Here is a 15,225-nt window from a genome sequence, read left to right as displayed (position 1 = left end):
ATTTACCTGTCCATGTTGCCCTACCCTTCAGAAGGTGTTGGTGGGCTACTTTCTTGAAATCGTGCAGTCCATTTGTTGTAGGTTGACCCACAATGCCATTTGGAAGAGCAATCAGGATTTTGACCGAATGACATTGTAAGGATGGCAGTACATTTCCAAGTCAGGATGGTGAATGACTCTGAAGGGAACTTGCAACTGGTGGCGTTCCTATGTATCTTCTATCCTTGTCCTAGATGGAAGTGGTCTGTAGGTTCAGAAGGTGTTGTCTTAAGATATTTGGTGAATTTCTGCAGTGCGCATTGTAAATGGTACACATTGAGCATCAGTGGTAGAGAGAATGGATGCGGTGCCAATCAAGCAGCGTGCTATTTCCTGGATGGCGTTAAGCTTCTTTCGTGCTTTAGAGCTGCACCCATCTCGGCAAGTGGGGAATATTCCATCACATTCCTGACCTGTGCCTTGTAGATGGTGGACAGGCTTTGGAGAGTCAGGAGGTGAGTTACTCACTGCAGTATTCTTAACCTCTGACTGACTGTTGTTGCCACGGTATTGATATTGGGGAGTCTCTGGTCAATTGGAACCCGCAGAAAGTTGATAGTGGGGGATTCAGCGATGGTAATTCCATTGAATGTCAAGATGCTTAGTGATTAGATTGTCTCTGATTGGAAATGGTCAATGCCTGGCATTTCTATGGAGTAATTGATCCTTGCCACTAGTCAGCATGAGCCTGATTATCTATAATGCTGGGTAGCTCTGAAGGAGGTTGAGATGGATTACCCACTTGGCTAATGATTGTTGTGAAGGCTTCAACCTCATCTTTGACACTGATGTAATAGGCTCTTCCATCATTGAGGTTGTGAATATTTGCAGAGCCTTCTCCTCCAATGAGATGTTGAATTGTCCACCATCATTCATGACTGGGTGTGGTTGGACTGCAGAATTATTATCTGATCTGTTGGTTGTAGGATCATAGAGTCCCTAGAGTGTGGAAACAGGCCATTTGACCCAATAAGTCCTCCGAAGAGTATCCCACCTGGACCCATTTCCCTATGCTTATTATTCTACATTTCTTCTAACTAATGCACCTAACCTACACACTCCTGAACAGTATGGGCAATTTAGCATGGCCAATTCACCTAACTTGCACATCTTTGGACTGTGGGAGGAAACTGGAGTACCTGGAGGAAACCCACGCAGACACAGGGAAAATGTGCAAACTCCACACAGACAGTCGTCCGAGGCTAGAATCAAACCCAGGTCCCTGGCGCTGTGAGGCAACAGTGCTAACCACTGAGCCACCGTGCTGCCCAAATCTACCACTTGATGTTTATGCTGTTTTGAAGAGAAACAGTCCTGTGTGGTAGCTTCGCCAGGTTGGCACTTCATTTTTAAGTAGGCCCTCTTGCACTCTTCACTGAAGCAGGATTGGTCCTTGAGCTTGACAGCAGTAGTAGTCGTGTGGGGAATGGTGCCAGACCATGAGACGGTGTTGGAGTACAATTCCACTACTGCTGATGGCCCCCATCTTCAGTTGCTAGACATGTTTGAAACTTGTTGTATTCAGTAGTGACAGTTCCACACAACTGGACGCAAGGTATTGTCAACGTGATGACAGGACTTTGTCTCCACAAGAACTGTGCAGTTATCACTCTCACTGATACTGTCATGGACAGATGCGTCTGCAGCAGGTACATTGTTGAGGATTAAGTCAAATACTTCTTTCTCTTTTGTTGGTTCACTCCCCACCTGCTGCAGACCCAGTCGAGCAGCTATGTCCTTTGGGACCTCACCAGCTCCATCAGTAATGCTCTATACTCAACCAGTCTGTGATGGACAATGAAAGCACCATCCGAGCAAATTCTGTGTCCTTGCTGCACTGAGTGCTTCTTCCAAGTGGTGTTCAACGTTAGGAGTACTGATTCATCAGCTGAGGGAGGATGGGATGTGGTTATCAGTGGGAGGTTTCCTTGCCCACATTTACCCTGACGGCTCCTTTTTATAATTCTGTGTATCACACTTTACAAAACACACTGAAGCTTTGGACAGTGTAGAGAAGTTGGATTTCTCTTTTCCCCCAGAGTCATTCACAGAATGTCACTGGCAAGTCCAGCCCCAATTATATTTGAGAAGATAGTGGTTAAAGTACTAGTACAATGGATTTAGGGAGGGAACTCCAGAATTTTGAACGAGTAACAGTGAAAGATAAGCAACACATTTCCAGTTGACGATGGTATGTGGTTTGGATGGGAACTTGCATGTGGTGGTGTTCGCAGGCATCTTTCACCATTGTTTTCCTTGGTCATTGGGTTAAAGAATTGCTCTTGAAGGTGATGTGGCAAGTTTCTGCAATACGTTGTGTGTAAGGTACACACACTGCTGCTACTGTGCACCAGTCATGGAGGTGTGAATATTTAAGGTAGTGAATGGGCTGCTTAGTCCTGGTTGGTGTCAAGTTTCAAGAGTGTGTGCTGGGGCTGCACTTATCCAGCGAGTGGACCGTATTGGAAACCAATCCTGACCTGTACCTTGTTGATGATGGTTTGGAGAAGCAGGAAGTGAGTTAATCACCACATAGTTCCCAAGAATCACAACAACTTGTTATATCTAACAATAAGACAGCTTATACCTTAAGGTGAAGAAGGGCTTATGCCCGAAACGTTGATTCTCCTGCTCCTTGGATGCTGCCTGACCTGCTGTGCTTTTCCAGCAACACATTTTCAGCTCTGATCTCCAGCATCTGCAGTCCTTACTTTCTCCTAGCTTATACCTTCAGACTTAAACATAGCTCCCCCAATTTCACGTGGGACAACGGGCAGCAGGACTCCACCAGAAGTCCTTGGTAATCTTTCTTGTCCCATCCAAAGTGATGGTCTTAATGGTTCTCCTAAAATGTACTTCACCAGATCTTCTTTTCCTACCTGGTAGTGCCCATTCAATTGGCACTCTAGGGCATTACATGTGGGAAGTGAAATGCATCTCTTAGCACTCTCAGACATCTCTCTCTCACACGCACAAAGTCCCAGCAGCACCTCTGACCAGCCCAGTGTAGTACTTCTACATGAGTGACATTGCCTCTCAGAGAGATGCCCAGGATCTTAGATGGGTTATTCTCTTGCATGCCTTGCTGCAATAAATTGTAGATCATTCTAGAATGGCCATGTTGATGGTGTTTGATTCACACACCATGTGGAGTCACTGGAAGACCAATGCAGCTTTGTATGAACACAAGGACATCCACAAAATGACATGGGGATCACCTCCAGCCGATAACACACGGAACTAGATTACTACGTATGTAGCAGGAGACAGGAGATATCCCTACAAATCACCTGGACTTGGCAAGGTGCTGACATACGATCAGACCACCACCTTGTTTTAGACATGGTCTACCTGAAGCAGACAAAAGCAACAGTCACAAAGTCATGGAGGCCTCAGGATAAGCAGTAGGTTAATGGTAATATCATCGATCTAGTATTCCACAACCCTAGATTAATGTTCAGGGGGTGTGGATTTAAATCCTATCATGGCAGATGGTGAAAATCTGACTTCAATAAAAATCTGGAATAAAAAAAACTAGCCTAATGGCAACCACTATCGATTGTCATAGAAACCCATCTGGTTCAGTAATGTTCTTTAGGGAAGGAAACTGCTTTTGTGTGACTCCAGACCCAAAGCAATGTGGTTGACTCTTAACTGCTCTCTGGGCAATAAATGCTGATCTAGTCAGCAACACAGGCCAAACAGGCCAGGAACAAATACAAACAATGTTACAACAAAAACATTGAAGATGGACGTATTTCTGACCGACCCTATCCAACAGATTTAAAATGGTAATGGAGCCAGACAAAACCAAATAATTCCCACTTCCTCAAATGAGGAATTAAGGAGAATTTAAGAACAGAGGAGAGAGACTAACAAAGAACAACAAAGTTCTGACCCAGCATAGAGGTTGATGAGTGAAAGAAAGCCAATGACTATCAACAGTGACCAGGAAAATAACTTTGAGAAAAGATATGAAAACGGTTAAAAGTACAGATGAAGGAGAGCTCCATGAAGGAGAGCTGCAGTAGAGAGAAACAAGGATAGAACAAGTTACAAAGCAGGGAGACTGAAGAAACAGCAAATTGAAATAACTCCAACATGCTGCAGAGCCATTTGGAAACTGGTTGGTGCTTAAAGCAACATCACCACATCTCAGCAGCTGATTGCCAACCTGGGAGAAATTGCCAGATCAGAGGTCCAAAAGAAACAGCCACCATGAGACTAAAGATCAAACCACCCAGGATTGATGACATTACCAGAGTTGTTCAAACATGTAAGAACACCAGATTAAAGGAGAGATCACATTGGAGGATGTCCCAAACAACAAGTGGAAGAATCAAGCTGCCAAGAAAGGAGGACCTCAGTATCTGCAGCTATCGGAGGGGCAGTACACTGCTGCCAATATCTGGCAAGGGCTTCAGCACAGTGCTCCCAAACAGACTGGAGACAGAAGTAGATGGTACTGTTTGTGAAGAACAGGCAGCGGTCCAGGCTGGCAGCTCATGCTGTAAACAGATCCGTACAGCAAGGGCCATTATTAAGCAGAGCCTAAAATATTGGAAGCCATTGGAAATCAACTTCATTGATTTCAAGAAGGCTTTATATAGCATGTGTCAGAAATTACTCTGATACATCACAAGACAGGGCAGAATCCCAGAGCAGTGCATCAACATTTTCAAAGCCATAGATCATGAATTCAGTTGCTACGGACACTACAGACTCCTTCAACAGCCTCATAACAATGGGGTACAACAAGGTCGCCTCTTCTCCCCATTCCTTTTCTTCTTGCTCACTGATTCCAGCATGGGGAAATTGAAGACTCTCGTGTCCAATGGCAACACCATCTGGATACATCTGGACTTCACAGAAGATCTCCTTGCTGACCAAAGAATGAGCCCAGAGTCTAGAGTAGTATGACCAGACTCGACGCTGGTCTACTGATCTGCTGTGTGAAGACCAGGACGTTGGCGACTGATAGACATCATGACCATCAGACGACAAAACATCCAGGCCATCAAACTCCTCCTCTACCTGGGAAGTTATACCTCCAGGGAGACTGAAACAAGTTTTACATCTACACAAAGTATTTTCGGTTCAGTTCTAAATCATGCCTATTCCAATTAATCTGACTGACTTGGTTTTGATTCATTTGGGATTTTTGGATGAGACTTAGCTGCCTAGTTAGTAAATGATTATTCTGATTTTAAAATACCTCTAACCTCCAAATAAAAAAAATTAAATTAATTTTATAAAGGGAGCCAAGTTGGTCAATTAATAGCAAAATCACAAATTCCAACTTGTCGATCAATATTAATTTCATATTTTTTTATTCCACAGCACAATCTATTCCAAATAATGGAGATTCAACATGCCAAAAAATGATTGTGTTAAATAAAGTTTTAAATAATTCTGAAATAAGGGTGGACTCTAAGATTCCTGCTTTATCTATACTGTAGCTTTAACATGATCCCATTACCAAACTAGCACCTAGCAAACTCATTTTCAAAATCGGCCATTCTAATTTAACAGGATCAGAAACAGCACTTGTTAGTGGAGACATCAGCAACACTTTCTTGAAGGCACAGTATGCTCCAAGGTAAAGAAAATACAACACGTTCATTATAAAAAGGTTGAATTTCCCACATTATATTACAAAATAATCTGAACTACAGCTCTACAATGGAGCTCTCAAAAAGGGCACACACACACACCTTTAAAACTGTTCAAATACTATTTTGTTATTTCTCATTTAAAATAATGACTTTTTCTTCACTCCCAACTAAAAGACCATTTTTACATGAATTCTATGTTCGGAGTAGACTCAAAGAACAGATATCAAGCATTTCAGTGCCTCAAATGACCCTGACCAGGATTTCATTAATGGAGGGGGAGCACTTTAGGGAAAGGTGATGGTCTAGTGGTATCGCTTGCCTATTAATCCAGAAACTCAGCTAATGTTCTGGAGGTTCCAATCCTGCCATGGCAGGGGATGGAATAAAGAATCTGGAATTAATGATGACCGTGAAACCATTGTCAGGAAAAACCCATCTGATTCATTATGGTCCTTTAGGGAAGGAAATCCGTCATTCTTGCCTGGTCTGCTCGACAGACTTTAAACCCATGTCAATGTGGGTGGTTCTTAACTGCCTTCTGGGCAATTAGTAATGGGAGATAAACACTGGCCTAACCTGTGAATCAGTAATAAACAAACACTGGTTTCATTTTTAACCTGTCTTGAACAAAGATTTGGCACATTTATAGCTTAAATTAGGAACCAAACCGGATGAATGCAAAGTGAAAATCTATTCATGTTTGGTGTAAAGGGAGCTGTCCTTTTGGTTCTGCAAGTCCAAAATAATGACTCAAGATCAGGATGATTATCCTGCAACCAGGTGGCAGATTATGGTGAGTTTTCAATAGGATCCTCTGGGTTTGAAACAGGAACACTACAGAGACCTCAAGGTAGCCTTGGTTCTGGTCAATCACATATCTCACAAACTTTCAAATGAATAATTTGGCTAAGGCAAAAATATAAAGTAGTGACTGAAACAGTCCTGAGATTTGAGATTGAAAAGCTGAAAGTTTCAGAATTATAACATTAGGAATAGGGAATGAGAGAGTAAAATTGATCAGGTACGTTTTGATCAATATCCTTAGAATTTGGGAATGAAATACTGAAATGTTAATTACATGTTAAAAAGTGTAAGTTCTCAAGTGATAGTAATCACGACAGAGCTATCAGGTGAAGCAATGCCTGTTGTATCCTCCTCCTGACAGAACCACACCAGATCTCTGTGGACTGGGCTGTATTTCTGGGGCAGCCACAGGCCTGCAAACTGCTAACTACCAACTGTCACTCGCCCCTGTGCTCCCCACCATGGCCCTGTTCATCACCAGGCTCCAGCCACCACACCAGGAGGACTCACCCTCTCCAATCAACCCTTCAAACATGGGTCACCACACCACCAAGCCTAAGGCACCCCACCTTGCCACCTCTCCAGACCAACCCAGGGTGTACACGCGCACACACCACACCCACCCCCTCCAAACACTGGGCATACATTCACCCTGTAAACCCAGAGCGCGTACACACACGTACACACACACACACAGTGTAAACCCAAGACACGCACATTCACACTGAAAACCCAGGGCGCGCACACACACATGCACACTCTGTATACCCAGGGCACGGGTACGCACGCACACTGTATACCCAGGGCACGGGCGCGCACACACTCCGTCTGAACCCAGGGCACTCGCGCGCACATACACACTGTATACCCAGGGCGCGCACGCGCACACACACACACACTCTGTATACCCAGGGCGCGTGTGCACACACACACTGAAAACCCAGGGCGCACACACTCACACTCTGTATACTCATGGCACAAACACACACTCTCTGTATACCCAGGGCACGCGCGCACACACACTCTGTACACCCAGGGCGCGCGCGCGCGCGCGCACACACACACACACACACACACACACACACACACACACACACACTGTATACCTAGGGCATGCACACACACAGTACACCCAGGGCGCGTGCACACACACACACACTCTGTATACCCAGGGCGTACACACTCTCACTCTGTATACCCAGGGCGCGCGCACACACACACACACACTCTCTGTATACTCAGGGCACACACACACACACACACACACTGTATACCCAGGGCACGCGTGCACACATACACACTCTGTACACCCAGGACGCGCGCGCACACACACACACACACACACACTCTGTACACCCAGGGCGTGCACGCACACACACTGTATACCCAGAGCATGCGCGCACACACATACACTCTGTACACCCAGGGCGCGCACATACACAGTATACCCAGGGGGCGCGCACACACTCTGTACACCCAGGGCGCGCACACACACACACTGTATACCCAGAGCGCACGTGCATGCGCACACACACACACACACTCTGTATACCCAGGGCACACGCGCAGACACACACACTCTGTATACCCATGGCCCGCGCACACACACACATATACTCTGTATACCCAGGGTGCGCGTGCGCACACACACACACACACATATACTCTGTATGCCCAGGGCGCACACACATACACACACACACTCTCTGTACACCCAGTGCGTGCGCGCGCACACACACACACACACACTCTCTCTCTGTATACCCAGGTCGCGCACACGCACACTGTATACCCAGGGCATGCGCGCACACACACGCTGTATACCCAGGTCGTGCACACACAAACACACTGTACACCCAGTGCGCGCACGCACACACTCACTCTGTATACCCAGGGCAGGCATACACACACACACACACACACACATTCGGTATACCCAGGGCGCGTACACACGCACACACACTCTGTATACCCAGGGCACGCGCACACACACTCAGTATACCCATGGCGCATGCGCGCGCGCGCACACACACACACTCGGTATACCCAGGGCGCGCGCACGCGCACGGTATACCCAGTGTGCGTGCACACACACACGGTATACCCAGTGCGCACGTGCACACACACATACGGTATACCCAGTGCGTGCGGGCACACACACATACGGTGTATACCAAGGGCAAGTGTGCACACACACACACAGACAAACACACACAGTATACCAAGGGCACATGTGCGCACACACATTCTGTATACCCAGGGCGTGCGCGCGCACACACTCGGTAAACCCAGGGCGCGCGTGCGCACGCACACACGGTATACCAAGAGCGCGCGCGCGCGCGCACACACACACGGTATACCAAGAGCGCGCGCGCACACACACACGGTATACCAAGAGCGTGCGCGCGCGCACACACACACACGGTATACCAAGAGCGTGCGCGCGCGCACACACACTCGGTATACCAAGAGCGTGCGCGCGCGCACACACACTCGGTATACCAAGAGCGTGCGCGCGCGCACACACACTCGGTATACCCAGGGCACGCGCACACACACTCAATATACCCATGGCGCATGCGCGCGCACACACACACACGCACGGTATACACAGTGCGCGTGCACACACACACACGGTATACCCAGTGCGCACGTGCACACACACATACGGTATACCCAGTGCGTGTGGGCACACACACACACACAGTATACCAAGGGCAAGTGTGCGCAAACACACACAGTATACCAAGGGCACATGTGCGCACACACATTCTGTATACCCAGGGCGCGTGCGCGCACACACACACACACACACACACACACGGTATACCCAGGGCACACGCACACACACTCAGTAAACCCAGGGCGCGCGTGCACACTTACACACGGTATACCCAGTGCGCGTGCACGCGCACACACACACACGGTATACCAAGAGTGCACGCGCGCGCGCACACACACACACACGGTATACCAAGAGCGTGCGCGCGCACACACACACGGTATACCAAGAGTGTGCGCGTGCGCACACACACTCTGTATACCCAGGGCACGCGCACACACACTCAATATACCCATGGCACATGCGCGCGCACACACACACACTCGGAATACCCAGGGCGTGCGCACGTGCACACACACACACACACGCACGGTATACACAGTGCGCGTGCACACACACACACGGTATACCCAGTGCGCACGTGCACACACACATACGGTATACCCAGTGCGCACGTGCACACACACATACGGTATACCCAGTGCGTGTGGGCACACACACACACACTGTATACCAAGGGCAAGTGTGCGCACACACACACAGACAAACACACACAGTATACCAAGGGCACATGTGCGCACACACATTCTGTATACCCAGGGCGCGTGCGCGCACACACACACACACACACGGTATACCCAGGGCACACGCACACACACTCAGTAAACCCAGGGCACGCGTGCACACTTACACACACGGTATACCCAGTGCGCGTGCGCGCGCACACACACACACGGTATACCAAGAGCGCGCGCGCGCACACACACACACGGTATACCAAGAGCGCGCGCGCGCACACACACACACGGTATACCAAGAGCGCGCGCGCGCACACACACACACACACACGGTATACCAAGAGCGCGCGCGTGCACACACACACACGGTATACCAAGAGTGCGCGCGCGCACACACACACACACACACACACACACACACACACACACGGTATATCAAGAGTGTGCGCGCGCACACACACACACGCGGTATACCAAGAGCGCGCGCGTGCACACACACACACGGTATACCAAGAGTGCGCGCGCGCACACACACACACACACACACACACACGGTATATCAAGAGTGTGCGCGCGCACACACACACACGCGGTATACCAAGAGCGCGCGCGCGCACACACACACACGCGGTATACCAAGAGCGCGCGCGCGCACACACACACACGCGGTATACCAAGAGCGCGCGCGCGCACACACACACACACACTCGATATACCAAACGTGTGCGCGCGCGAACACACACACACACACACACACACACAGTATACCCAGGGCACGCACGCCCACACACACACACAGTATACCCAGGGCACGCACGCCCGCACACACACACAGTATACCCAGGGCACGCACGCACACACACACACACACAGAGTATACCCAGGGCACGCACGCGCACACACACACACTATACCCAGGGCACGCACGCGCACACACACACACAGTATACCCAGGGCACGCACGCGCACACACACACACAGTATACCCAGGGCACGCACGCGCACACACACACAGTATACCCAGGGCACGCACGCGCACACACACACACACACACACAGTATACCCAGGGCACGCACGCGCGCACACACACACACACAGTATACCCAGGGCACGCACGCGCGCACACACACACACACAGTATACCCAGGGCACGCACGCGCGCACACACACACACACACAGTATACCCAGGGCACGCACACACACACACACACACACACACACACAGACAGAGTATACCCAGGGCACGCGCGCGCGCACACATACACAGTATACCCAGGGCACGCACACACACACACACACACACAGTATACCCAGGGCACGCACGCACGCACACACACAGTATACCCAGGGCACGCACGCGCACACACACACACAGTATACCCAGGGCACACACGCGCACACACACACACACACAGTATACCCAGGGCACACACGCGCGCACACACACACACACACAGTATACCCAGGGCACACACGCGCACACACACACACACACAGTATACCCAGGGCACACACGCGCGCACACACACACACACACAGTATACCCAGGGCACACACGCGCACACACACACACACAGTATACCCAGGGCACACACGCGCACACACACACACACAGTATACCCAGGGCACACACGCGCGCACACACACACACACAGTATACCCAGGGCACACACGCGCACACACACACACACAGTATACCCAGGGCACACACGCACGCACACACACACAGTATACCCAGGGCACGCCCGCACACACACAGTATACCCAGGGCACGCACGCACACACACACACACACAGTATACCCAGGGCACGCACGCGCACACACACACACACACTATACCCAGGGCACGCACGCACACACACACACACACACACACAGTATACCCAGGGCACGCACGCACACACAGTATACCCAGGGCACGCACGCGCGCACACACACACAGTATACCCAGGGCACGCACGCGCACACACACACACACACACACAGTATACCCAGGGCACGCACGCGCACACACACACACACACACACAGTATACCCAGGGCACACACGCGCACACACACACACACAGTATACCCAGGGCGCACACACACACAGTATACCCAGGGCGCACACACACACAGTATACCCAGGGCGCACACACACAGTATACCCAGGGCACACACGCGCACACACACACACACACACACACACACACAGTATACCCAGGGCACACACGCGCACACACACACACACAGTATACCCAGGGCACACACACGCGCACACACACACACACACAGTATACCCAGGGCACACACGCGCACACACACACACACACAGTATACCCAGGGCACACACGCGCGCACACACACACAGTATACCCAGGGCACACACGCGCGCACACACACACACAGTATACCCAGGGCACACACGCGCGCACACACACACACAGTATACCCAGGGCACACACGCGCGCACACACACACAGTATACCCAGGGCACACATGCGCACACACACACACACACAGTATACCCAGGGCACACACGCGCACACACACACACACAGTATACCCAGGGCACACACACGCGCACACACACACAGTATACCCAGGGCACACACGCGCACACACACACACAGTATACCCAGGGCACACACGCGCACACACACACACAGTATACCCAGGGCACACACGCGCGCACACACACACAGTATACCCAGGGCACACATGCGCACACACACACACACACAGTATACCCAGGGCACACACACACACACAGTATACCCAGGGCACACACGCGCACACACACACACAGTATACCCAGGGCACACACACGCACACACACAGTATACCCAGGGCACACACACGCGCACACACACACACACACACACAGTATACCCAGGGCACACACGCGCACACACACACACACACAGTATACCCAGGGCACACACACGCGCACACACACACACACACACACAGTATACCCAGGGCACACACGCGCACACACACACACAGTATACCCAGGGCACACACATGCGCACACACACACACAGTATACCCAGGGCACACACACGCGCACACACACACACAGTATACCCAGGGCACACACACGCGCACACACACACAGTATACCCAGGGCACACACGCGCACACACACACACAGTATACCCAGGGCACACACGCGCGCACACACACACAGTATACCCAGGGCACACATGCGCACACACACACACACACACAGTATACCCAGGGCACACACGCGCACACACACACACACACAGTATACCCAGGGCACACACGCGCACACACACACACAGTATACCCAGGGCACGCACGCGCGCGCACACACACACAGTATACCCAGGGCGCGCGCGCGCACACACACACACAGTATACCCAGGGCACACCCTCTCACCCAGTCACTCAGTGCCCCCTCACTGTGGATGTTCTGTTGCCTCCCCCCCCTCCCCATTCCCCGGACACCGACTGACCAACCCCCCCCCCCCCGCCATTCCCCGGACACTGACCACCAACAACCACCCCCCCCCCCCCCTATTTCCCCCCCTTCCCCGGGCACTGACCCGATGAGTTCCAGGAGCAGGCTGCGGACACTGAGTCCTCGGGCAGTTTTGGCGGAGATGACGGTGATGATTTGGGGCAGTTTGAGGACCGAGCAGACCAGCAAACTACTGGTGTTGGCTAACATTAGCAGCAGCATCTCCGGCCGGGCACCGCGCTCTCGCTCTCAGTGTGTCTCAGCCTCACGGTACAGCCCTCTCTCTACACACACAGGACCCTTTCCGGATACGCCTTTAAACAAACAGCGAGCTGGAAATCGACCCGTACTCGCCCAAGAAAAGTAGGCGGACCCGGGTTGGAGGTTGCTTCTTACTCATTTCCTTCTTGCATCTACTTTCCCCGGTCTGAGAGCTGGAAGCTGAGCTCAGTATAAAATATTAACACAGTGTATTGATGTCAGTGCTGATTGGGGGGGGAGGATAGGCTACTTCTTGCAAAATACTAATGCACTTACTTTCCAATGCACGTTTTCTGTGTGCACTTTTAGCTTTTACTGGCCGGGCCAGACAAATACTGTATTAGGTTGTCCTAGAGACAGCCCCACTGCTGGAGAGAAACTCATTCCTGGCAACTTTCAGCTTCAGATGGAACTTCTTGTGGTGCCCTGATAGCATCCTTACCTCTGCGCCAGGAGGCCTGTGCCAGGAGTGTGAACAGGTTGATTAGGAAACGATTTTATTTTCAAGCAGTGTTTTTTTTCCCCCTCCGAGATGTTTACAGTCGTTTATTGGACAGAGGAGCTCAATGAGGTTTTGCCCACACCCTGACCTATAGCTTTTTCTTTGTAGATATCTCCTATAACTTGGTTTCTTAGCAACCTTAATTGTTGATCCCTTATAGCCCAAACATTAAGATGGAAACATCTCTCATTTCTTTCCTAATCCTTTAAAATATTTGCTTTTCTTTTCAGATTATAGAAATCTGCACCAGGAAACCACTTTCCTGGTGCAGATATAAGGCCCTCACTGTGTCCAGCCATCTGTAAGTTCAACTTTCAATCCTTATTTCCCCCTCCAACACTAACACTAGGCCATTCAGCACTTTGTTCCTGCTCCACCATTCGATGTCATCATCCAACTCAGGCCTACCTGCTCACTGTCCGAGACCCCAGACACACCTTCCAAGGGGAGGCGCTGATTACTTGCACTTTACTCAAACTGGTCTACCCGTATTTATTGATCACAGTTTATACATAGATACATAGAACAATACAGCACAGAACAGGCCCTTCGGCCCACGATGTTGTGCCGAACTTCTAACCTAGATTAAGCACCCATCCATGTACCTATCCAAATGCCGCTTAAAGGTCGCCAATGATTCTGACTCTACCACTCCCACGGGCAGCGCATTCCATGCCCCCACCACTCTCTGGGTAAAGAACCCCACCCCTGACATCTCCCCTATACCTTCCACCCTTCACCTTAAATTTATGTCCCCTTGTAACACTCTGTTGTACCCGGGGAAAAAGTTTGCCCTTCTTTTAATTGGAGAGACAATAACGCAAAACCACGTGACCGCTCTGTCTGTAAAAATCACTCTGAGGTTCCAGTCCGTTGCCACTTCCATGCGCCACCATGTCCCCATGCCAATATGTTTGTCTCAGGCCTGCTAAAATGTTCCACGGTGCCTCAGCACGAAGAACAACATCCCATTTTCCAATCGGGGACCTTGCAGCTTCAAGGAGGTCAATAACTTTCAAGCCTGTTTCCATTCTTCCATGTTTTTACTCACCCTCCTCCCCCACGCACGTTATTCTGTCGTGACATGGGTTGCTTTCAGCAAGGCCTACTCATTCCCTCCAACTCTCACCTCTCGTTGCCACTTATTCGGCTTCTCTTCTGTCCTGGCCTGTTAACAACAAACGCCACATCTGCCTACCCCTTTCATATTGCTCTCTCCCTGGGCTCTGT

The 15,225-nt window shown here is 50.4% G+C and overlaps 1 protein-coding gene across 8 annotated transcripts in view; it reads right to left on the bottom strand.

The window, feature by feature from the left end:
- The window catches only part of slc66a3 (solute carrier family 66 member 3), a 67,506-nt gene extending 53,912 nt beyond the window's left edge, over positions 1-13,594 (bottom strand). For 3 of the 8 annotated variants that reach the window (XR_011955188.1, XM_072561860.1, XM_072561871.1), the window contains exon 1: positions 13,318-13,582. Coding sequence is in view for 6 of the 8 variants with exons in the window: in XM_072561860.1 (XP_072417961.1) it covers positions 13,318-13,454 (137 nt within the window). In the remaining 2 variants the exon portion in view is untranslated. Of the gene's footprint in view, positions 1-13,317 lie in introns of all 8 variants that reach the window. The other 5 variants (XR_011955190.1, XM_072561895.1, XM_072561885.1 and 2 more) reach the window with 4 other exon arrangements.
- Positions 13,595-15,225: the final 1,631 nt, after the last annotated feature.

The sequence above is a fragment of the Chiloscyllium punctatum genome, chromosome 3, assembly GCF_047496795.1.
Source record: "Chiloscyllium punctatum isolate Juve2018m chromosome 3, sChiPun1.3, whole genome shotgun sequence".
Lineage (NCBI taxonomy): Eukaryota > Metazoa > Chordata > Chondrichthyes > Orectolobiformes > Hemiscylliidae > Chiloscyllium > Chiloscyllium punctatum.
This window is presented reverse-complemented; position numbering and strand designations above follow the sequence as displayed.